At 42.2% G+C, this 26818-nt stretch overlaps 1 protein-coding gene across 1 annotated transcript in view; it reads left to right on the top strand.

The window, feature by feature from the left end:
• Positions 1-26818, top strand: part of ptn (pleiotrophin) — a 79706-nt gene that overhangs the window by 37493 nt on the left and 15395 nt on the right. The window contains exons 2-4 of the mRNA XM_015960915.3: positions 14172-14266; positions 14837-15010; positions 23777-23938. Coding sequence (XP_015816401.2) covers positions 14172-14266; positions 14837-15010; positions 23777-23938 — 431 coding nt within the window. The remainder of the gene's footprint in view (positions 1-14171; positions 14267-14836; positions 15011-23776; positions 23939-26818) is intronic.

The following is a 26818-nucleotide window of genomic DNA, read 5'->3' as shown; positions in this document are numbered from 1 at the left end:
GACTTCTGGAGTGTCTGATATTTTGCTCGTTCCTCGTGAGGGTGGAAGCGGCGCAGTGAGCGGCTGCGACCCAAAAAGTACCAGAACCGCTCACGGCGCATGCACAATCTCTCCCGCTATTTCCCTAATAACACACGTTGTTCGTTTTAATTTCTACACGTTTTTTTTTACTCACAAAGATTGTCAATAAAGCATGTTTGTCGTGTTCATGTCAAATTAAACTGATCACAAAACACAGATTTACTTTCTTTATTTCGTTTTCCTCATCCAACCCCCATAAATCCCTATGTGTCCTCCTGCAGCACTCCTGAAGGACAACAGGCAAAACAAGACAAAAAAGTCTGACGTGTTGTGTAAAAACTGCTATTTTTAGCATATATTTTAGGTCCGACGTGTTGCTACATACGTAAAGTGTGAGCAGTCAGGTCGAATCCGAGAACTGGGTCATACAGTGTGAGCACATGGCTCGTGAGATCTGCCCTGCGAGGAAGTCGTACAGTTTGAGCTGAAGCTGAGTGCTACGAGTGAAAAAGTCGCACAGTGTCCGCCCAGCTTAAGAATCTGGTAGGGGGTGACTTGCTCTTTAATCACCCGTTGATTAAAATCAGGTGTGTTGAAGCAGTGAAAATTAAAACCTGCTGGATACCGGCCCTCCAGGCCCGGAACTGAACAACCCTGCTGTAAATGGTCATTTTAACACATTAAAAGTATTTTAAAATATTTAAAAAGTTACAAAGCGTGCCTTATAAAAATGAGTGAAATGATGAATATCTCATCGTACAACAAACAATGACTAGGTTGAGTTTTAAAAGGCTGGTACTTGACTACCTCGGTGCTGTGTCTCTTTGTCCTGACCGTGGTTGACTGTCTCCGCCTCAGGTCTGAGTGGCGCGTAAACACTTTGTATTTGACTCAGACTGTGGCTTTTAGTTTGGCCAGACAGGAAAAAAAAAATCTGTTTTTCAGTTTTAGTTATTTGTTTCCCAATCGATTGTGATCACAACATGCCCAGGAGTCACATTATCAGTGTTTCTATAATGAGCTCTGTGTTGTTGCTGGAATTTGCCCCGAGTCCAACGTAATGTGTAATATATATACCAGACATCTTATCTCCTTCAGACATTAAAAAAGAAAAACATCTTTCTTAGAACATGTCAGGGGAAAAAAAATCCTGAACTCTTTACCAACTTTTCCAAAGTCTCTCCACAACCTTCAGGTCACAGCTGACACGCTGTTATATTACAGGCTTTACTTAGATAAACCTTCAGGTGTAGCAATTTCCTGCTTTTCTTGGGATCTGGGGAGAGTTGGGTGATGATTAATGACTATGAACATTTTGTTTCAGGCTGTGTAAGTTACACTTTAGGCAGGTCATTAAAATATCTAAGCATGCGTTGATACACATCAGGGTCCTCCTTGTAAAATCTCCCTTTTGATTGCAGCGCACAGTAACAAAAGGCTCTTGGTTTCCTCTATTGGGTTTTAGTTTTAAAAAAGATTTTGTGTAAAAATCAAAGATATTAAAAAAAAAAAAAAAAGAACAGATGCCCTTAAAGTGTTTAAAGGGACTTTACGGAGTTTTGAATTTTTATGCTCGTGATTGCCCCCTCAGGCCAAAAGCGTAACGGCAGCTTCAATAGGAGGCTCGTGCACGAGGCGCACATGCTGTACGTGCACACTCCTTAACAAAAATAACAGCTGAGACAGTCCCTCGTGTGTGTGTGTGTGTGTGTGTGTGTGTGTGTGTGTGTGTGTGTGTGTATGTGCGTGGCCCAGAGGACAGGAGAACGTCCAGCTAATTAATTAAATAATTTGGTTCTGTGCCTTTCTCTTCAGCACAGCCGACAAAGGTTTATGATGGGTCAGTCCTCCTGCATGCTCAGATCATTCCCTTCCCTTGCTTGAAAAATTGTTCCAAAATGAAAGTTGAACCCACATCTTTTTTATCTGTGAATTCAATGCCGTTCGGCGAGTCTCAAATAAAAATTTGGGCATCTTACTGTACAAAAATATACCATTAATGTAAAAAAGAAACTCTAAATAAACTATGTTCGCTTTTAGAATCGTACCCAGGACTTCTGCACAGGAGTCCAACATCTTACTAGGTGAGCTAAAGCGCCAGCACTGTCTTTTTTATCTGTAACATTTATATCCTTGATGACAGCTGAAACAACGTTCAAAGAACAGTTCGGAGCGAAAATGGCTATTTTGTTGCTAATTTGCAGGAAATATCTAGAAGAAAGTTCTACAGAAAGTAGCTAAGGGTCCTCAGAAATGTAGCTAGCTTTGTCACTAGGCGTTAGGAACAGCGACAAAGTGGCACTGCCTCTCTCTCTGCTGCTAAAGCTACTGATAGCAAATGCTACGGGCTATGCCTGAGCGTGAACGCGCATGAAGCAGCCTGCTCGACCCGAGCTGCTCTCTTTTTCTGTGATTTTACAGAAAAACAGGCAATCACAGTAAAAATGCCAGGGCTCATTCTACAGGACCAGGGCATTGCAGGAGAATGTATGAAGAAGACATTTATTATTTCTATACATGTTTTGACTGTCAAACTTCCGTAACGTCCCTTTAGTGTATTTTATTTATTTTTTTAAGTTTTTGCTCACAAGCCAACTTCATTCTAGATAATGACCTTGCTACAATTGCAATGGGGAGTGTGTTTAGAACCCTTCGGGCCCTTTGCTATGCTTGGCAGAGAGTGACGGGTTGATGATTGTTTCAAGAATGCAGAAAACGTCCATAGAGCATGTCGACAGGGTGAGGCAGGGTAGGGGGTGTGGAAATTAGTAAGGAAATTCTATAAGGAACCTAACATAGCAGCATAATGAGTTCCTCAACATCAAATATTTTTGAATTTTCAGTTAGGTTTAGGTTCTTACCTGCAAACTCAGATGGTGTGAAAAAGGTGAAAATTAAAATAACCAGGTATGTAGGCCACTTTGGCACCCAAAGACCAGGGAATGGTTTGTTTGGCACCATTGTGACACCAGTGTACGGCGGCCTTGCACCAGGGCAGCTGTGGCTACAAAGTAGCTCATCACCACCAGGGTGTGAATGTGTGTGTGAATGGATGGATGACTGATTGTGTTGTAAAGCACCTTGGGGGTCTTTGAAACCCTAGCTGCTTTTACTGAGCCGGGTTCGGTTGGAGGTTTCTTCCCGTAAAAGGGGAGTTTTCCTCTCCACTATCACTACGTGCTTCCTCAGTATGGGGATTGCTGTAGTCTCTGACACAAGTCAGTGACTCGATGCAGTCTGCTGGGTTTCCTTATATAGGAAAATTTTAACTAATTATCATAACGAGCTGAACTCAATTGGAATGTTTACGTTGTGAAGTGCCTTGAGATGACTTTTGCTGCAATTAAACGTTATATAAATAAACTGAATTGAACTGATTAGAAGGCACAATACAAATACAGGTCCGTCCATCCATCCATTTTCTTCCGCTTCTCCGGAGTCGGGTCACGGGGGCAGTAGCCTATGTCGAGAGGCCCAGACTTCCCTCTCCCCAGTCACTTGGGCCAGCTCTTCGGGGGGGGGGGGAATCCCAAGGCGTTCCCTGGCCAGGTGAGAGACATAGCCCCTCCACCGTGTCCTGGGTCTCTGTTTAGGCTTCCTCCTGGTTGGATGTGCACGGTAAAACCTCACCAGAGAGGTATCCAGGAGGCCTTTCACTGAAAGCCATACATGCAGGTTACCATAATTTATTTTGAAAAAAGTAATAAAATGATATATAAAATATGCACACAATACACAATTGTTTAGCGCCATCCTCTACTTTTCCATAGAACAGCTGTTTGAAGCCAAAGAGGTTGGTCACTAGGGTTGGGTAAGGGATTATAATCCATCAGAAAAAGGACCCTAATTCATACATCCTTTATAGGTGCTGTCAGGTGGGGAACATTGAGTCCGAGTGGGCCATGTGCTTCCATTGTTGAGATGGCCGATCGGATCTGCAGTCACAGGGTTGTTAGTGCCTGTCATGGTGGCAATCCACAAACCTGCTAGCTAGGGATGATGTCAAGCTGAAGAAAGAGTCCTATCAGGTCTTTTTGGCCCATGGGACTCCAGAGGTAGCTGATAGGTACCAGCAGTCCAAGCAGAATGCGTCTGGGTGGTCGCAGAGGCAAAAACATTGGTGGGGATTGAGTTCAGAGAGACCATGGAGCAAGACATCCGAACGGCTTTGAGGAGATGCTGGTCCACCATCCGCCACCTCAGAAGGGGAAAGCAGTGCACCACCAACACTATTTATAGTGGGGACAGTGTGCTGCTGACCTGGATTGGGGGGGGGTACTTCAATGACCTCCTCAGTTGCACCGACATGTCTCCCAGTGAGGAAGCAGAGCCTGGGGGCTTTGGGTTAGGCTCCCCATTCTCTGGAGCTGAGGTCACTGAGGTGGTCCCAAACTCCTCTGTGGCACGTTGCCGGGACCAGGGAATGTCTTGGGATTCCTCCGGAGGATCGGGCCCAAGTGCCTGGGGAGAGGGAAATCTGGGCCTCCCTGCTTAGACTGCCGCCCCCATCACCCGGCCCTGGATAAACGGATTCATTGGATGGATATAAAATGTATTTGCAAATGTCTTCAATCAGTTTTGAGGGTGCTCTTTTGTCAATTTTCAAAAACTGTGCAAGAAAAAAATGTAACAACATTTTGGAGAGTAGTTGGTGACCAGTGCTAAAGAATGATGCCACAAAAGAAACGTGAGCAAGAATGGCACGATATTTATACTAATTTAGAATACAATAAGATGTGTGAAAATGTAACGCCAAAGAAATCATTCCAATTTAAAATCTGTGTATTTGTGTCTAACTAGTCTTTAAGCGAGGAACTGGTTTGAGAGTAGTGGAACTTTGTCGTCCTGCCAGATTGTTAAACTCCACAGAGAACGTTTATATCAAACTCTAATTTAGCTTTTTGTTGACCTGTTGTGTTCATTTACAGTCATCATCTCCGTCTACCATTATGCCTGCATTGCTCCGCGGCCCCGTCACTCTGCTGGTGACTAACGGAGGGAAAGGCTTTCTTATCTTTTGAATTCCTTTTCCATAGAAAATGATCTTTATCAGGTCGCTTTTATTGGATTTTCTCTATGAAACTCTTAGAAGTCATTGTATACACTTCTCACGGTTTGGGATTCAATGATGTTTTCTTTTTTTCATGCCCCTTTTTTGGGGCGGGTGATGAAGATGAACAGTTCGGAGTCCCTTAGAGCCAATATTAAAAAATAAAACTGGGAGACGGAGTCTGAAGTATTTAATCAAAGCTGGATTTGGCGGTGAGCTGCCACAAATAGAAAAATATAAGTTTCATCAGTGAAGGATTCCAATGAGTCCTCCAGGCTGAAAAACCGAAGATGTCACCTTATACCTCATTATGAGTTCCTGGGCTCTATTAACTTAGCATTTAAATGTACTTTTAAGCAGCCGTCGTCCTCGTCTTACTCCGCTTATCCGGGTCCGGGTTGCTGGGGCAGCATCCCAACTAGGGAGCTCCAGACCGTCCTCTCCCCGGCCACCTCCACCAGCTCCTCCGTCAGGACCCCAAGGCGTTCCCGGACCAGATTGGAGATGTAACCTCTCCATCGTGTCCTGGGTCGACCCGGGGGCCTCCTGCCAGCAGGACATGCCCGAAACACCTCCCCAGGGAGGCGTCCAGGAGGCATCCTGACCAGATGCCCAAACCACCTCAACTGACTCCTTTCGATCCGGAGGAGCAGCGGTTCTACTCCGAGTCCCTCCCGAATGTCCGAGCTCCTCACCCTATCTCTAAGGCTGAGCCCGGCCACCCTACTGAGGAAACTCATTTCGGCCGCTTGTATCCGCGATCTCGTTCTTTCGGTCATTAATAATAATAATAATAATAATGCATTGAACTTATATAGCGCTTTTCGCACACTCTCACATTCACACACTGCTAGTGATGGTAAGCTACTTGTAGCCACAGCCGCCCTGGGGAGGTCTGACAGAGGCGAGGCTGCCATTTGGCGCTGTCGGCCCCTCTGACCACCACTAACACAGGCAAGTTGGGTGAAGTGTCTTGCCCAAGGACACAACAGCAGGATACCCCTGGCGGGAGCTGGAATCGTACCCATGATCATGAGGCAACCCGCTCTACCACCTGAGCTACTGCTGCCCCAAAGCTCATGACCATAGGTGAGGATTGGGACGTAGATTGACCGGTAAATCGAGAGCCTGGCTTTCTGGCTCAGCTCCCTCTTCACCACGACAGATGGGCTCAGCGTCCGCATCACTGCAGACGCCAAACCAATCCGCTTGTCGATCTCCCGATCCCTCCTACCCTCACTCGTGAACAAGACCCCGAGATACTTAAACTCCTCCACTTGAGGTAGGACCTCTCTCCTGACCCGAAGTTGGCAAGCCGCACTTTTCCGGTCGAGAACCATGGTCTCAGATTTGGAGGTGCTGATCCTTTAAAGCAGCCAATATTAGATTTAAAGTTTAAATTTATCCAAAACGTTCAAGTATGCCGATACCTGCATGAAGCAGTGATTAAAATGCAGGTTTGTTGAACAAAGGAATCCGAATGCAGCTTCTTGATTGATTAAAAATGACAAATGCATATTATTTCTCTGCAAGGCCCAACTGTTCTACATGGATCTGAGCACAAAAGAGCATTTTTGATGTCAGACATTTGGTAATTGCCTGAATCTCATGCTGTCTCCCTCTCAGAGAGGACTGTCTGCAGGAGGGTTTTACTTAGAAAAGAATGAATAAATAAAAAAAGGAAAGGGCAGCGCTGCCAGAGGCAGCGGTAAGTTTTGTGGCAGTACAATCTAACAGCCGTTTGTTGAACTAGAAACAGCAGGAGATTCAAATACGGTGGTGGATTTGATGAGTGGCATCTTGGTTTTACTTCTGAAACCTTAAGTAATGTGCTGTCAGTTAGAGGAAGAAAGAAAACGGATAACAAAGACAAACGCATTTAGCATTTTCCCTGACATTTCCATTTCTTGTGTGTGGTGACAAAGCAACAGAGGCCGTGCCGCCACGGTCTCCCTCCTCTCTGCATGAGTATTCTTACCTGAGGCCAACACTGAGCAGGTCAATAAGCCTGTTTCGACCAAAAGCCTCTGAGTCAGTGGAAACACACACCTCCAGGCTGTTTTAGACCCCATGACTGCTAAATACCAGAAAGGAGAGTCATCAAGCTCAAGGTTGATTCGAACATCAGCTGTTCGGTAACAGCCCAGGAAAATACTTAAATTAATACGTCAAAACACACTTTTACCGTCTGAATCTCCTGCTCTGTGAGTTTATTTACTCCTTAGTGGTTCTTATAGCAGATATTGAAAAATGAGAGGTAAAAAATGATTCATATGCCATGCAGTATTTTTGGGGAGGAGGCATAAAAGCGAAAGTTCCGCCTACTCACCTGCACATGACCAAGGTGTTTTCTCACGCATCCGATAATTAGCTACGGCTATTCGGATGCCAAAAAGAACATCCAAACATAACAGAAGTTCAGCAGAAGTCAAAACCTGGGATTGTTTTTGTTTTTAGTCAGGAAGGAGGGAATTAAAACCTATACTGCAGACAACTACTAGGGGGCCAAATATTTGTTTCAGCATCAGCTTTCGGGTATGTCGGTCATTAGATTTTTTTCTGAACAGTTTTTTGGGAACATTTTCACAGATTTTTTAATACTTTTCAAGGTACATGCATGACCTAATCAAATCAAACCAAGTCAACTTTATTTATAAAATGTTTTAAAAACACCACTGTTGTCTTATGTACAAAATCAAAAACAGCTTAGCTCCACCTCCTCTTTGTAGTCTTGTAGAATTTCGATCATCTGTAACACGTGTTACTCGAGGGGCTGCTAGAGGGGATTGTGTGACATATTAATGTCGATGGCGATACCATGCAGGAAAAGTTATTTTGGACAATCAGTTTTCACCTATGGAGGCGGCTAGAGTCTGGAATACAATTCCGCAAGACATAAGAGACTCTAGCACATGTAGCGCACTTTTAAAATAAATTTTATGAAACTGTTGATTGGTACTCAAATTTATCAGCACTTGTTTTAAGAACCAATGTATGAATGTTATTGTTAGAGTGAAAATGACTGATTTTGTATGTGTGTGTGCGGGGGTGGGGGGTGCTATTACGCTATGTAATGTTGTTCCACTTGTATTGTTTTTAAAATGTTTATAACTTTAAGTGTTGTTTTATACTATGTGCAAGTCGGCAGGTGGACTACCAATGGAAATTTGCCTTTTGGCTATAATTGGGTACATTTACATTGTAAAATGTTTATTAATGCACACTGTTCTTCTACATTTGTACATTTTATTTGCATTTATTTTTTCATCATAACAAATACATATAAAACACATGAAAAGGAAAATAATTATCTAATAAAGAACATAATAATAATGATCACAAGTACAAATTCATCTTGTAAATTAAACTGTTTCTTTAGATACAATTTATGAACGAAAAGGTATAGGCTGAAGTTAAACTTATTTAAGCCTACCCATGAATTCATTACAAAAAATCTACATTGTCATAAATATCAAAAGTAAATAAACATATAAACAATACAGTTATTACATGCATCATCCTAATTTCAACAAAATCAATGAAGAGGTATAAACATAAATAAAACAAAAATCAATTGAAGTCAATCAAGAGGTAAAAACGTGTGACAAAACTAATTTTGGTGCACTTGGTAATTATGTAAGGATTTATTTTTAAAACTCTTTTTGAATATTTTCAACGAGCTTGAATTTTTTAATCTATCCTCGAGGCTATTCCATAAACTCACTCCTCTTACTGAGATACATCTTTGTTTTTTATTGGTTCTAATATTCTTTTTTTTTTAATCCCAGTTCCTCTTAGACTATATCCTCCTTCCCTTTGTTCAGACATCCTTTGAAGATAAGGTGGAAGTTTAGCCTGATATGCCTGATATACTACAGCCAGTGTATGCAGGTCAATAATATCGTAAAATTTTAGAATTTTTAAATGGATAAAGATAGGATTTGTTGGAGCAAAATAGTTAGCATCGGAAATTATTCGAACTACCTTTTTTTGAAGTAAATATATAGGATAAATATTTGCTCTGTAATTATTTCCCCATATTTCAACACCATAGCTCAGATATGGTAAAATAAATGAGTTATAGAGTATCTCAAGGGATTTAATATTTAAAACAAATCTCGTTCTACTCATAAGTCCTATATTTTTTGATATTTTTAACTTTATATCATCTATATTAGGCTTCCAACTCAGTTTTTCATCTAAAGTAATTCCTGAAAATGTACATGTGTGTACTTGTTCAATTACAATACCATTTATTTTTAAAATAATGTCATTAGTAATTTTCCTGTTTCCAAATATAATGTACTTTGTTTTGGTCACATTCTTAGAAAGTTTATTCCTGTCAAACCATCCTTTTAACACTGCCAGTTCTTTTTCAACTAAATCAACAAGCTTGTGTAGGTCGTCACCAGAACAATAAAGGCTGGTGTCATCTGCATACAACAAACAATTTACTTCATCTAGAACCGCACACACATCATTAATATACATTATAAATAATTTAGGTCCCAAAATAGACCCTTGTGGGACTCCATGAGTAATGAACTCCTTTCTTGAATCAACATTATTGATATGCACATACTAGTCTCTTTCACTAAGGTAGCTTGCCACCCAAGCATAAGCTGTGCCACGAATACCATATCTTTGTAGCTTTTGAAGAAGAAGTGTATGATCTATGACGTCAAAGGCCTTACTTAGGTCAATGAAGACACCCAAAGTATATTTATTTTCTTACACTGCAGTTGTGATATCTTCAGTTAAGGCCATTACTGCCATCAGAGTGGATCTGTTTGATCGAAAACCGAACTGTTGTTCATTCAACAAATTTAATTTTTTAACAAAATAATCAAGTCTAGTGACAAACAATTTTTCTAAAATTTTAGAAAATTGTGAGAGAAGCAAAATAGGTCTATAATTTATGAATAAGTGTTTACTTCCATTTTTATAAATAGGGATTACTTTTGCTGTTTTCATTTTACTTGGAAAAACACCAGTACAGAATGACAAATTGCAGATATATGTAAGGGGTGTGACAATGTGATTGATAATTTCCTTTACTAACCTCATATCTAAATTACTGCAATCAGTTTAACTTTGGTTTTCAAATTTATTGACAATATTTATTACCGTAAATCCTCTAATACAGGCCCGGGCCTGTATTTTACTCAAGCTCATCAAGCTCCAGGCCTTTATTGGAAGGCCAGAATTAGAGACAGGCCTCAATTTCTATTTGAGCAAAATGAACTAATGGTTCGCTGGAGTTTTTGACAATTAAAATTGCACCCACATTTTCTAAGTTAACACAAATTAATTTTAACAATGGTTGTTTCTGCATCTTGCTTCAGCCCTCTCCCCCCTCCCCCGCACAGCGGCCGCAAACTCACTGATAATGTTACTGTGGCCGTGCTCAGGACGCAGCTGTCTGGAGAGCGTCAACAATCAGAGCTTTGCATTCACAAGCTGGTTAAGGTTAGGATGGGGTGAGGGGAAGGTTAAATTGCAAGAGGGTAAACGTCACAATTTGGTTAAATGTCCGTTTTACGGCGGGTGTCAGTACCGACGCTCTGGAACAGTGCATTGCCTCCCGACGCGCAGGAGCTTGTCACCTGCTGACAGCAGGCTGCTGTCTTTTTTGAAGAATGCATCTTGCCGGTCATTATCACGTGACAGCGACTAGTCGATGACAGGCATAAAAAGTCACTATAGTGAAGTCGACTAGTTCATACAACCCCTACTGCTCCCCAGAGTGTTCTGCAGCATAATCAGCATGTTCTCTTTGAACTTGATGTCAAATTTTCGCCTCCTCTTCGTCTCCGCACCTGCCATGGTTAAAGTTACCCTCGCGGTCTGTCACTGGCAAATCAAAAGTGAGACGAATGACACAACCGCCCCCCTGTGGTACTTGCTTGTTACCACATTCCACCCGGCCACAATAAAAAACCCGGCCATTATTCACCTCCGCCGACTCCGACCAAAATGTGATACCCGGCCATTAATTTAATACAGGCCAATATTAGAGGATTTACAGTATTTCAATGTCTTCTACACCCCTTAAAAATAGCGAATAGGTTACAATTAGATATGGACTCAGTAATATTTTTTTCATTTTTACTTATAGGTGCTTTGATAGCACCAGCTAATAATGGTCCAACTTCAACAAAATAACGATTGAAAGCATTGGCAATTTCCTTTATCAGTTATTTCATGATCTTCTTTGATGAAATAGCTTGGGAGTGCATTTACTTTTTTCCATTTCTAATTATACCATTTAATATCTTCCACATTCCTTGTGTATTATTCTGGTGTTGTTCTAATAATTAATGATACAAAAATTTCTATTCATGCGTATTATATTTATTAATTTATTTTGATATGTTTTATATCTTTCTTCAGCACTTTTAGCTCTTTGTTTTAAATATATTCTGTAAAGATGATTTTTCTTCTTACAAGCCTTAACTATGCCATATGTTATCCAGGGCTTTTTTATTTTAATTTTATTTTCAGTAATATATAGCTTCAATGGGCAGTGTTTATCATAGAGTTTGGTTACTTTGGATAAGAAGGCATCATATGCTAGGCTGGGGTCCTCAGTACAAAAAACTTCATCCCGCGTCTGAGCTGAAAGATCTGCCCTGTATGCAGCCAGGGCTTCGGGTGTTCTATGTTGAACCAATTTCTGTGTAATCGTTTCAGGATTTTGAGCATAATGTACTATTTGATAAAAAACACTAAATACCGGTAGATGGTCACTTATATCATTGACTAGTAATCCCGCTATAATTTGTCTGGATATCTCATTAGTGAATACAGTGTCGATCAAAGTGGCAGTTGTAGTTGTAATTCGAGTAGGTTTAAGGATAAGAATCAGAATCAGAATCAGAATCAGAAGTTTTTATTGCCATATGTGTGCCAAGTCACAACATTAGGAAATTGCTGCGGTATTTTGGTGCAGAAGGTAAGATAGAAAAAAATTAATTAAGAGATAAATAAGAACTAATAAAACACTCATGATAAAATTATTAATGTAAAAAGTGGCAAGAATTAGAGAAGCAGCTATCTACTCCATGTAGGAATTTATCTGAGTGTTTGTTGAATGGTTCAAGCACAGCATCGGGTCACGTGACTGGAACCAATCAACTTGAGTGGGCTGCCCTAGGATGTTCATTAAAAAGTCCAACTGCAGAGGGGAAGAAACTGTTTTTGTGGCGAGAGGTTCTGGTCCGAATGGATCTGAGCCTTCTGCCAGATGGGAGCGAGTCGAAGAGACTGTGTCCAGGGTAAGACGAGTCAGGTGGGAGAAGGTTATTGCTGTACATTGTTGTAATAAAATTAGATATTTGTAAGTTATCATGAGGGTTAAGAAGGTCAATGTTAAAGTCATCACATACTATATGAACCTTGTTTAAATTTACATTTAAACAAATGCAATAGTTAGCACTAGGGGCTGCATGACTTAATTTTTTTTAAAGTCGACAGTCAAGTAATGAAAATCGAGTCGACTTTGACTAGTCATTGATGACGTCATGCACCTGAAGCGGTGCGGGGGGGGGGGGGGGGGGTGTTTCGCTGGAGTTTTTGACAATTAAAATTACGCCCGCATTTTCAAAATTAAACCCATCTCTTTTAACAACGGCAGTTTCTGCATCTTTACTGTTCCCCTGCTTCAGCCCCCCCCCCACCCCCCCCACCCCACCCCCCCCCCTGCGCAGCGGCCGCAAACTCACTGATGCGCCTGCAGCCTCAGAGTTCCTGCTGCTCTAAACATTAAAATAATTATTTCATTTTCTGTTCCTCACATCTGATTACCTTCAATGGTGTCTGTTTGTTGCAACACCAGGTACAAAAACTAACCTGTTTTTATTTGACTATTTTTCTGTCCTGTCTGTTTATTATCATCCTGCATCTCCTCTCAGTCCTAAAGAGAAACTGCTACCTGGCTTCATATATATTCACCTCATGAGTTACCTTTGAACTGCAGTTCTAAAAGATCTACCGACCGCAAAAACAGAGGAGTGAGCGCCGGCCACATCAGTGAGGTGAAAACACAGGAGGAAAAAACAGGTGATGTGCTCCGCTCCACAGCAGCGAAACGCATCAGACACAAATAAAAGACAGAAAAACATAAAAGGAAATGAGCCGACATGAACGATCGCGTGTTAAATTAGTTTTTCAGGTGGCGACACCTAATTTGATAATGTTACTGTGGCCGTGCACAGGACGCAGATGTCTGGAGCGCGTCAACGATCAGAGCTTTGCATGCGCAAGCTGGTTAAGGTTAGGATGGGGGTGAGGGGAAGGTTAAATTGTAATAGGGTAAAGGTCAAAATTTGGTCAAATGTCCGTTTTACGGCGGCTGTCAGTACGTACGCTCCGGCACAGCGCATCGCCTCCCGACGCGCAGGGGCTCATCACCTGCTGTCTTTTCCGAGGACTGCATCTTGTCAGTCATTATCATGTGACAGCGACTAGTTGATGACAGCCATAAAAAGTCACTACAGAGCAGTGAAGTCAACTAGTTCATACAACCCCTAGTTAGCACTGACTGAAGCTTCTGTGGAAGACTCTTCATATCTTCTTTCTGCAGCTCTTTTTACATGTCACAATTCCACTAAAACAACAGGCAGCCGTGAAACAGTTTGACATGAATCCTAATTAGACTAACGTGTATTTGGTTCCATTTATGACTGAAACAACAGCTGATGAAACTAGATGTAACAGCTTAGGCTGTTCCAAACTCTAAACCTGGATGTTGGTTCAGCCTGGCGTTGCCAGTAGTTTGGATTCTGACCGGTCTGATGACTTTCTAACCGAGGCGTTCCCTCACTGAGATCGATAGCAAGCACACGTGACTGTCAAAGGAACTGCTGTGCAGACAATCAGAATGTTGATATTGGATTCCCGCACGGTGGGAATAGCACCAGATGAGATGGAAAGATGGAAATTCCCCGGGCTGTTCTCGGGTCCTGTGAGAATATGGTAAACTTGTGTTTTCTTTTCTCTGTGTTTTTCCAAACTGCTGAACGTGTCGAAATGAGATGTGTTTTCAGGAAATGGAGTTTTAATGCTTTTATCTTATTTGTCCTTTTCCATATTTTCAAAGAATGAATGGACTGAAGCAGTGGACGTGGGTGGCTGCAATGGCACTCCTGGTGCTAACAGCGATGGCCGCCGAAGGAGGAAAAGCAGACAAACAAGGTGACGGTCATAAACAGTGTGCCTGTCTCTTATTCAAATAAGCAATTTGCACACCAAAAAAATCTATATAGAAACATGAAGTGTTATGCACCTTTCTAAAACTAGAAATACAGAAAGTGTTTTTAAAACCAGTAATTGGTCTCTTGTGAGACTTTACCAGAAACATTAAATCCTTATTTTGCAAAAAGAAAAGTCAAAAAAGGAGAGAAAAGTAAGTTGTTGTGTCCCATTGGGTAAATAACAACAAAAACAAATGCACTGGAGAAAAAAAAGGTTATTTGCATTGGAAATTAGTGCAATAAACCAATTACAAATGTTCAAAAGGAGGTAGATAAAGTTATGAGACAGAGTAGTTGTTTTCCTTTTCTTGTTTTAATATTAAAACTATAGATGTAGACAATGAACGTTTCGATACCGACACAAAAAACAGCCTAGATCTACATTTTATTGTTTAATATCTTTAAAATATGATTGAAACTAACATTTTGTTGCATTTTTCATCTTAAAGTCTAAAACTTTTGGATTCTTGTCTCTTTCTAAGATCTTTTAAACTTCTTGACTGATTTGCAGGAAAGAAAGAGCGTAAATCTGACTGTGGGGACTGGCAGTGGAGCGTGTGCGTGCCCAACGAGGGCGACTGTGGACTCGGCACCAGGGAGGGAACCCGGACCGGCACCGACTGCAAACAGACCATCAAAACACAACGCTGCAAGATCCCATGCAACTGGAAAAAGAAGTTTGGAGGTAAACACATGTATTAAGAGACAGGTTTGGATGAATAGTTGCAAAGGAAATAACTCCTGTAGAAATGCGTCACCTTTCTGTGGCATAACCATCGACACATACATATATGGACAATGGGTTTCCATAGACTCCAATAACACGTTTTGGAAGAGAAATGGGAGGTGGCCACCACCACCATTTTGACCGTGTCACAGGTTCCGTCAAGCCCAGACAATTCCTCAAAAGGGAAGAGAGGTGGAGCTGAGGGTGGGGCTGTAAGGCTGGGATCAACTGACGACACCCGGTCGAACTAGCTACAAGCTAACCTGAAGCTAACCCAAAGCTAACGCGGCGGTGGGAGCTAAGCTAACGGAGGTAGCAACCTATAGCTACAACCGGAGTTAACTGTGCACAACACCAGAGCTTCTGAGTCAGAGATACGCCGGGCCGACCGCTGGGTAAAACCGGGTGGAACACAGAGGTCTCCGAGAGCTCCACAAGCCGGCAGCCGCACAGCAGAAGAGCGCCGCTGCGATCTGAGATGCGCAGAGCTGCCGCTGGGGAGAACCGGGTGGAAAGGTTTCCGTCCCAGAGCTCCACAAGCCGGAAGCGCGCAGCAGACAGAAGCCGCGATCAGACAGAGATGGTCTAAGTTGAGAGACTGAAACTGACTGAACAGTTTCCAGGCGAGGTCGAGGCTCAGACTGAGGCCTTTCCACGGAGCTAGCTCTGTGGTCACGTGGGTCTGATGCTCATTAATTATACAGAATTTTAGACTTTTAATTCACTTAAACAGAAGAGTGAGAAAAAAATTCACCCCCCTCAGAGTTGTCATGAGTGTAAACTAGATCATTTAAATAAAAAACATGTTCTGGTACCAGGCTGTAAACATGTTTATTTCTGCTGTGAAATTGGTATTTTTAACATGGGAGTCAATGAGGATTTGCTCGCTTCTGACACCAGCCCCTAGTGGATGAGGGTGGAACTGCAATTTATTTCATTTCCGCGTTTGCTTCAATTTCTGAGCCGCATTGTGGGGGCTTGGGCATAACTTATTCATAACCACTAAAACACTCATGTAGAAATGTTGGAAGTGATTCAGATGATCTCTGCTGAGAAACGATTTAAAATGATGGAAAACAATTCATTGCAGCAGGTGTATTTTTTCATGTGTAAGAGGCGTCACCATAAGTATTATTCCTCCAAGTCTGAACTAAATTTGTCAAAACAGAGCGTCACATTTGTGCTGGTATTTTAAAAACCTAACAGGTGCGACATGACGACTGGGCTCAGGAAGAGGTGTGAGGTCCGGCGAGATCTCACCGTAAGATACACTCTAGTCTGCGTTTTTTTTCAGGCTCGAGTGTGTGCAGCTTTTACAGCTAAAGTGTCGAGGAGTGACAAGCCTGAGGGACTTTTGTTCCCACGATAAGTCCTGTCAGACAGGGCGCCTGCTGCTTTCCAATGAGCCTGTCAGGAATGATGAGCACAGCGCAGGCTGGCCCCCGCTATATGGATGTACAGATTATAGCTGCAAACTTTTCCTGTTTTATTTCTTTTTGAGAGGCAATAAGCTAAAAAACTTAAAATTGTGAGAAGTTACTTGAGAATGAAGAGAATAAACCAAACACAGCTCATTTTGGAAATTATTTGTGAAGATCCAGTGATTTCTTTTGAATATTTGGAATTGAATATTTGTCTAAAATCATGGCATTGTGATTACCTGTTCGGTCAGCACTCGACGGTTTCAGGAGAACGTTTGTGAAGTTGTGACTCATCATTTTGACAAAATATGTCCACCGACAGGCAAATTTATGCTTGCTAAGACACCCTGAATGGCCTCTGAGGGGGTTGCTGCTGCCGCAAGATGTACTGCGATGGGGCGACGGTGGCACAGGAGTTAAGTGCTCGCCCCGTAATCGGAAGGTTGCAGGTTCGAGCCCCGCTCAGTCTGTCACTGTCGTTGTGTCCTTGGGCGAGACACTTAACCCATGTTGCCTGCTGGTGGTGGTCGGAGGGACCGGTGGCGCCAGTGCTCGGCAGCCTCGCCTCTGTCAGTGCGCCCCACGGCAGCTGTGGCTACATCATAGCTCATCACCATCAGTGTGCGAATGTGTGTGTGAATGGGTGAATGACTGATTGTGTTGTAATGCGCCTTGGGGGTTCCAGGACTCTAGAAGGTGCTATATAAAACACAAACACAAGCCATTTAGCATTTAGCATTTACTACAGTTAAACCGTCATAATAATACTGACTCACACACACACACACACACACACACACACACACACACACACGCACACGCACACACACACACACAATTTGCATGCACGATGATCCTGAGACTTTCTTTAGATGTGCAGCTGCAGAGTAAAATGTCTTTTCTGATGAGATTCTTAGCTGTATATAAGGTTCAAATTATGGGGGAGCTAGGGGAGCCCGGCTCCCCCTAAGTCCTGGAATATACTTACTGTTTAACGACGCATACAGGTGTTTAAAATGGCTATCTCACGTAACTTGCGTTCATTTAAAGGGTCATTTGTGTGCGTCCTCCCAAATAAACAATGTGTTCAAACACTGTAATATAGGCGGCGTTAACAAAACCAAGGAGACACGCTCACCAATGCCCCTCCGTCTCTGGTCTTTCACACTGTCCACGATAAAGCTGCTGTTCTTTCTCTGCCGTGATCTCAGGTTTAACCAGTTACTGATCTCTTCTATTGATGCCATGGTTGTTTTGGTTGTACCCCACAAACCCGGCTCTCTATCCGGTCCGTGAACACTACAGTGGCCCCTGGCGGAACACTGCAGTAGTACCTGCAGTGCAGTGTGGTGCAGCAGCAAGTATGCGAACAAAGACGCAGCCTGCTGCCTGCATCAACGCGAGGTTAAAAAGTAAGTATTCCAGGCCTAAGGGTGATGGGATCCCCTCAATGCCCTCAACTGGCACCCCCAGGGGGAGCCTGAAAATGTCCCCCACGGCACCGTTCATACGTTTTTACAAAGACGGCGATGATGTTTTTGTGTTTTATTGTGGCACCCTGAGCAAAAACAGATTGCAACGTTGATTAGTCTGTAAACCAGAACGTCAGTTCTGTTTTAGTTCCAGTGGAGTTTTATAACCTAATGCCATCTTTTGTCTTTTATTACATTTTTGGATTTTTTTATTACTATTTGCCCAGCTCTGTTCACTCCCACAGATTTGTGCTTCTCTGCTCGTTCAGTGGGTGTCGTTTTACAGCTTTTACCCTAGTTAATTTTTTGTTGAGCAGCACTTTAAAGCAAAACATTCCAAAAAGCTTTCTAAATAGTACTGACACTGACAAAACTGACATTTTAAAGCTTACAAAAGCAAAAATCAGCATCAGGTCTAAAAATGTACATGTACACAGTTCTGCAGAGTCATTGTTTCTGAGCCAGCACAGCCCAAAATAAAGGAGCCCTTTTGGGACGCAGGTCACCAACACTCCAGTTAATGGCTCTGAAAGCATCAAATCAGAAAAAGTGTTGCAGCGTTACACTTCTAGCGTACAAAGTCCAAAGTCAAATGAGATCAGAGGGATAGAATTCCTCACTGGAATTTGTTTTACTGTGTTTTTCTCGTCTTTTCTGCTAAAAAAAAATGGTTTGGATGTCACAGCAAAGTCCATCTAGGATTATATCAATGAACTTGTGTATAGAGATAGTTCCCTGTTGTTCAATTTTCAAGCATTGATTTTTCATTTTTGAAAGACTTTTGAGTGGATTCGTACCTGAGAAAATTTGCAAAAAGAACCTCTGCAGTCATGCAACACACTGTGATGTGTCAATAAATGCATTAAATATTATTATGATTATTATTATTATTAAAAGATTATGTAAGATTTCAGGGACATAATTTGTATTTTTCGCACCAATATTTCACTCAAATCAGCTTGAATACTAAAGAAACATTTCTTCCATCCATCCATCCATCCATCCATCCATCCATCCATCCTTTTCCATCCGCTTATCTGTGAAAAAATGTAGTTTTAAAGGGCTGTTACACCCAAAAGTGAAACGCCAACAGGCACATTTTTACTTTTGAGTGGAATTTAAAACACAAATACAAAATTAGGGAAATAAAAATCGACTAAAGACCAAAAGATTAATTAGCCTATAAATCACATAAAAATAAAAATAAATCACACTGAAAGGATGCAGAAAAACAAGGGTTAAAAAGAGTTTACACGCTAGGAAAAAGAATGAAGCACAAAGAACGAAGAAAGGGGCTGAAAGGATAAAGACACACAAGTGGGACAATCAAGATGTAACAATGGCTGTAACAGGACAAGGATGAGTTACAACATGCCCTTATCTCGTCTGGTAATTGGTGCGTCCTCGGTTTCTCCAAGGTGAGAAAAATCGAAGTAACAAGCATCGAACACATGAGCACCTCCGCTCAACGTTGTTCTATTTACTGTGCTGGCTGGGAAAAGTAATGACAGGAACGTGACTCACTCCATTTACTGCTGGTGCCAAAGAGCTCCTTGTTCTGGTCCAGGTGTATTCTAGGAACTGCCATTCCTTTAAAATTACTGTGATCTGTGCACAAGTCTTGCATCATTGCTTATATTTTGCTTCCCAACTGCCAGACGCCCCTGTATTAAGATTCAAAGTGGTGATTATTGGTTTTTCAAGCTTTCTGAAGCTGCCGACGTCCAAAGAAAAACGTTCATAAGGACTTCAGAAAGTCTGGAGAAGAGCTGATTACGACTTTTGAAGTTAGACCAAGAAGGAAAAGTGTAAACAAATTAGAGGTGGATAACGTCACATTGCACCAATTAAATACTGGTACAAAATGAATCCTCCATAGCGCTTTTGTCTCACAGATCAATGGCCAAGTTTGTTCACATAGTTCAAGATTTTATTATACGTGAAAAAGCAAAACTATTGCTCAAAAGCAACTGGTGATAAGAAGATTTGCGTAGAAATAACATTTCATACTTTCAGCTGTTGTGTAGTTATGCCATTCAGTTAAATTCAATTCAAGTTTATTTATAAAGCGCCAAATCACGACAAGAGTCGTCTCACATAATAAACATTCCAATACAGGTCAGTTCATTAAGCCAATCAGAAAAAGGTTTCCTATATAAGGAACCCAGCAGGTTGCATCAAGTCATTGACTAGAAGTGAGGCTTCAAAAGTGACTTAGTGAAAGTCTAAACAACGAGTGTTTAAAATTATAACTGATAGTTCAACGAGAACCAATGTCAAAAGAAATGCTGTAGCTGCTGCCAGTGCCTCATTAAGGTCACCATGGTAACCATGCACTTGTGCGTCTCACTTGCTTAGAGCAAAGTTAATTGGAGACAGGCAGGAAAACAGCTTCAGAAAGAAGATTCAGACAAACGTTGGTGCTTAAAGAGAAGATGTCTTAAAGAAATGATTGAAGACTAGTTTATGAACTTTGATGTGTCTCCATGCAGGAGATGCAGCCCGTTTTGCAATGACAATTTTCAGCTAGAAAATACTTTTGTTCTGGGAAACCCTGGGTGTGTCCTCTCTGCAGTCTGGGGATATTTGAGATGAAACCATGAATCATGAAGCAGTTAGAACATAAAGATATCTATGTTCGTATCTACAACTCATGATACAACAACTGATGTGGAGGGAAGACAGTTTTCCCAAAATAATTTAAGGTAAATAGTAGTTTGTAAACAAAGTAACATGTATTAAAATGATCTTTCAATCATGGAAAGTTACTTAAGTTTTGATTGATGCTTCTACTGTAAAGAAAAGCATACCAGAGCTCTAGAACTCCAAAGAAAGGAGGGATTCTCTCACCTTTCCCCAAAATCCAGATTTTTTAAAGGGAATTTTCAGTTTTCTAAAATGTGATCGCTGTATGATGGAATGCTAGCATAAGTCGAATTTACACTCATCTCCACTGAACTGCAAATGTCAATGTATAATTAACATCTGTGTTTTTTTGCTAGAGTCACTCTTGAACACACTTCCCTCTGCCATGACAAATACTGACTCATTTACATTATTCAAGGCACACCTCAAGTCACCTACTCAAGCAAGCCTATTCCCTTTAGACTCAGGCCTAGTCCACACGTAGCCGGGGTTTTTTGAAAACGAATATCCGCCCCTCCAAAAACTTGCATCCACACCACCTCGTTTAAAAACAAACTCTGTCCACACGTACCCGGATAAATACGTTGTTAAGGACATGCCAGACCTGTAGGTGGCAGTACTTCCCCCGTTCTTAACCTCGTCCTTCGTCTGTGGTCTTCCACAAGGAGCAGTAATTCCGCTTGCAAAAACAAACAAGCAAAAAACGCTTGGACAATTGATAAAGCGAGCGCAGCTCTGAGGGCATCCATGATGCCGGCTAGTGTAAACACAGGTCGCACACGTGATGTCAGCATTTTTTGTCGCGGAAAGTGACGTTGCGGACCTTAAAACTCCGGTTTTGTCCGTCCACACGCAGACACCCAAAACGGAGAAAACGCAGATCTTCACTTTGGCCGGAGTTTTTAAAAAGATCCGTTTTCATGTGAAAAAACTCTGTTTTCGTGTGGATGACAGGCCAAAACGTAGAAAAATATCTACGTTTTGGCAGATCCCCGGCTACGTGTGGACAGGGCCTAAGATCTTAAAATGTTTGGATTTTTATGTATCCTATTTGCTCTTATTGCTCTACCAACCTCTGTGTTGTTTGTAATGATTGTATCCCTGTTTTTTTTACTTGAAGTTGTCCTTGGTTTTGAGAAAAGTGCCCTCGAATTAAAGGGGCATTATGGAAGTTTGACAGCCAAAACATGTATAGAAATAATAAATGTCTTCTTCTTACATACTCCTGCAATGCCCAGGTCCTGTAGAATGAGCCCTGGCATTTTTACTGTGATCGCCTGTTTTTCTGTGAAATCACAGAAAAAGAGAGATGCTCGGGTCGAGCAGGCTGCTTCATGCGTGTTCATGCTCAGGCATAGCCCGTAGCATTTGCTATCAGTAGCTTTAGCAGCAGAGAGAGAGGTAGTGCCACTTTGTCAATGTTTTTATTTGAGACTCTCCGAACGGCATTGAATTCACAGATAAAAAAGATGTGGGTTCAACTTTCATTTTGGAACAATTTTTCAAGCAAGGGAAGGGAATGATCTGAGCATGCAGGAGGACTGACCCATCTTAAACCTTTGTCGGCTGTGCTGAAGAGAAAGCTACAGAACCAAATTATTTAATTAATTAGCTGCGCGTTCTCCTGTCCTCCCCCCCCCCCCCCCCCCCCCCCCCCCCCCACACACACACACACAATGGACTGTCTCAGCTGTTATTTTCGTTAAGGAGTGTGCACGTACAGCATGCGTGCCTCGTGCACGAGCCTACTATTGAAGCTGCTGTTACACTTTTGGCCTGAGGGGGCAATCACAAGCATAAAAATTCAAAAATCCGTTAAGTCCCTTAAAGTGTATTATTATTATTATTATTATTATTATTATTATTATTATTATTATTAGAGTTGTGGGGAGGGGAGTACAGGGATTGGCCTGGCATATGCCAGTCTTGGAATCTGATTGGCCACCCCAGGAGCCACCTGACTGAGCTCACTGAAGTGGCTCATTAACCACCACAGCAGCTGCAAGAAGAAGAAGAAGAAGAAGAAACAATGTGGCGTTCATGAAATCACTTAAATGAAAGAACTGAATAATTTTGCCCCCCCCCCCCCCCCACACACACACACACACACACACACACACACACAAACAAAAAAGCATGACCATAGGTGCCACCATGCATAAACAAGTGCCCCACCAGGGGCCCCGTATGGAAAGGCTTGGGCACGCCACTGTTAGCCGGACCAAAAACAGAGAAAACATTTGTAACTGAATGACTGCAGAACAGTACTAATGGTGCTTTATTGCATTGTTACTCCTGATAAATCTACTTTCAAATACTCAGCAGTGTCTTACAACCTTTAATATATTTCTTCACGTCACCTCAAAGAAGGCATTAGTTTCCTGACAAAACCTCAATGAGCGGGGAGCTCTCTATCTCTCCCAGACATAAATTACGCCGGGCTTTTTAAAGTTGGTTGCTCAGGAGGTCCCTGTGGGATTCCTGCAACAATGGCCCTGTCACTCCCTCTCTGCGCTCTCCTTCCCTCGGTGTCCTCACCTCTCCTCCTCGCCTCTGATGAGCACTCTGGGATCTTGGCAGCGGTGACACGAGCTTTTATGTGAGAGGGAGCTGACGAATGAGTGTCACAGCCTCGAGGGAGCACAGCTGGACTGACGCCAGAAAATAAAGGAGAAAATACGCAAACACACATGCTCTCTAAAGTCACGTCTATAGCGTGCACCAGCTTCTGCATCCCTTTTGACTGTGTGGATGTGCAACAAGAATATGTGCTTTCATTTTACTGATCAGCAGCTGAAGATTGGATCTGCCTTTTTCAAGATGGAGAAACTAGTTTTCCCAATTGCATTCATCAGTTGGCGCATGTCGTCATGTAAGGAACATCAGATCAAAACTGTAAGGTGCCATCTGTTTCTACAGGGAAAAACATCCTTTGTTGCAGAGATAAGCTTCTTATGAAGTCGCTACATGGAGGTATCAGCCAATTGCTCATCAAAGAGCCATTAAAGGTCTATGACTCACAAATCCCTTAGCTCAGAGCGCTCCTTACAGTCAGTCACTGCAGTTAAAACAAATATAGAATCAGCCTTGTGTCGTTTTACAAGCTTTTCTGTCAGTTCTGTCCTTTTTCAGTGCTTCACTAAACCAAGCCATCTGAATTCTGCTTTTCTTTAATTTTTCTTTAGGGGAGTGCAAGTATGACTTCCAGGCCTGGGGGGAGTGTGATCTGGCGACAGGCAAGAAGAACAGGACGGGGGTTCTGAAGCGAGCACTGATGGACGCGACCTGCGCCGCCACCGTCACGGCAACCAAGCCATGTGGGAAAATCCTAAAGACCAAGCTGCAAGGTGAGAAGAATAAATCGTGGTTTGATAAACCCAAACCCCTCGCTGCACACTTTGAGCTCATCTGCAGCCTCATGGACTCGCTGAAGCCATGCTGATGAATCACAGTGTCTGCAAAACCGTGGCACCAGGGTCTGAAAAGATAATTGAGGTGTACTGCTCAGCATTGATACACTTTTAAATAATATACTTAATCAAATGTGACTTGGACATTGCTTGGTGTCTGACTGTACCTGCGGAACCTCCTGCACTGATTTTGTTTTCTTCATCTGCACTGAGGAGGTGTGTCTAATCAACTCTGCTGCCATTGGCTGAATGTGAGCAGGCAGTACAAACAGTCACCACATCATTCTGGAGCAGAAATGACTTTGTGCTCAGACCAAACAGTCTCATGAGTAAGAATTTATCACATAGGAGCAATCATCAAGTTTCAAGAAAAACACACTCATCATACAGAAAATAACAGAAAAAAAATCACTCCTTCATCTTCTAAAACTCTTCATCCTCAGCAGGGTAGTAGTGTCTAACTCCAGCAGTCAGCGGGTGAGAGATGTGGTACACCTTGGACGAGTTTCCAGTCCATCGCGGAGACAAACAACCAGTCACACACTCACACCAAGGGACAAGGAGTGCCCAATCCTGGTAGCCTGGCAAGGCATCCTATATATGTGAAAATAGAGTCCGGCCATGACCCATAAACAGAGCAAAGTCATGGGACAAAATCTAGGGTTGTCTTTCAAACTGTCTCCACATGCCATTGGACAATGAATAATGTGACGTACTCAACACTATGGATGTAAGTCTACGGGTCAGTCTACCACAGACTGTCAATGGAGATGCAAATACCTCCTGTATTGTGTCAGGCAGCACTGAGACATCTACAATTGGTCCAGAATTTGGCAGCCATATTCCAGACAGGGATGAGGAAATCAGCACACATTACTCCTGTGCTGGCTTCATTACACTGGCTCCCTGTAGGTTTTCGGGCTAGGATGAAATTTCTGTGCTATGTCTTCCGGTTTCTTCATGGGAACCCTAATGGAGTGTGACTAAATCGAAACGCAGAGCAAAATCATTTTGCTTCGCCTCCTGTCTGTCTAGATTTCTAGGCTACAATCCTGGTCCTAGAAGCCCACTGTCCAGCATGCTTTAGTTATTTCTGTGCTCCAGTGTATCTGACTCTATAGTTGAATCACCTCTTCAGCAGATCACAAGGTTCTGCAGAAGTCTGTTAATCACCTGCTGGTTAAAATCAGGTGTGTTGGAGCAGAAACACAACTAAAACATGAAGGATAGTGGCCCCTCCAAGAGGCAGGGATCGGTTTTTTTCACCGTTGGGAGGAAAGTGGAACACCTGGACGAAACCCATGTATAGAGGGGAAAAACATGCTCTCCATGGAGAAAAGCTGCAGCTGGGATTTGACCTTCTGACCTTCTTGCTACAAGGCAACAGTGCTTCCAACCACATTGCCACACAGCCCAGACAAAAATATTCATCATCTATCAGTGAAAAGGACCTCAGATAAGAAAAAAGGTTAAGTAAAAAGTTGCATTAAAATATCATCAGGAAATGTGAAAACAGTTCCAACTGATCCTGTTGCCTCCAAATTATGAGGTTATGTTCCTCTTAAAGATGCTCGAAGTTTGACTGGTTTTCCTCAATCATTGAGATTGTTGTGTTTCAACACTCATCACCCCTGAGGTCATTTAGGGTTCGGGGTCATCTCTCTCTCTCTCTCTCGTGTACACCCAATGGCACCCCCAATTGGTGGCCAGTGGGTGGCAATGGCCACCCCTAGAAAGTTGCTGGCCACCTCTATCAAAATATTCTGACTACACCATGTAGTAGATTTGAGGTGTTTCTCAATGCCAAGGAACCTTGTCTTGATGTTTTCGTTTATTGAGATCCTCATAAGCTTCTGCCTAAATGCAGATGCTAGTCTTCCTGGGGTCTCCTACATTTTCATACAATGTTTACATGATAAGCTACATAAGATGTCTTGGTCCTGCCCCGGTTGCCTAGGAGATACTCATCAAGAACCGCCAAGACGTGTTCCAATGTTCATGTTCTACCGAGGCGTGTGTTCTTCGTTCATTAGCCGTTTAGCTAGCTGAGCAAGGGTACATGGGAGGTGTCTTGTAGCCTAGCCTGATCCCAGAATACACTGAGGTATTTTCAAAAAGATGGCGGATCAGAAGCCGGCAGCTACTTCGGGAGCTAATTTCAAGTATAAATGTCAGTCAACTAATTTAAAATCTTTATTTATTTTTTTTAGATCCAAAGAAGCTAGCTATTGTTGGTTAGTTGCTTAGTAGATGCAGCTTTGGTGGCTAGCGGACAGTAACTCGCTTACATGTTTAATTTAATAAACATATACACTATTTAAAAAGTTAAATGCTCGTTATACGTTTACATTGAAACATATAAGTATAAAATATAATAGTTATCTCACGTGTCACGTAACGTTACATGACCTCCGTGGAAGCCGCGGTCACGTGATGCAAGTCTGATTCATTGAACCATTTTCTTTGACCAAGGAAGGACAGCATCCTCGTAAGCAAGGCACCTGGCCTCTCAAGACATCACCTTGCTGAGCCAGGCGCCTTGACTTTGAGAAACACCCTTTTTCTCTTTCAGTGTCCTTGATGAAGTATCTCTCTAATAATCTGAGAAATTGAACAAACTGGTTTAAACCAATTGACCTTACATTGTTTTCCCATTCGTTTGCTTTTTTTTCTGTTAATTACGTGCAAACATACAGGTTTTTTTCTCCATCAAGATCTCATGTAACTTTATTTGCTATGAACCTGTTTCCACAAAATCCCTCTCAGCAGGTTCGTCCTTGACAACTTCAGTACCTTCAAGAATGAGCTGGGATGTCA

The sequence above is a fragment of the Nothobranchius furzeri genome, chromosome 1, assembly GCF_043380555.1.
Source record: "Nothobranchius furzeri strain GRZ-AD chromosome 1, NfurGRZ-RIMD1, whole genome shotgun sequence".
Lineage (NCBI taxonomy): Eukaryota > Metazoa > Chordata > Actinopteri > Cyprinodontiformes > Nothobranchiidae > Nothobranchius > Nothobranchius furzeri.
The sequence above is the reverse complement of the archived record's forward strand: the minus strand, read 5'-3'. Positions and strand labels throughout refer to the sequence as shown.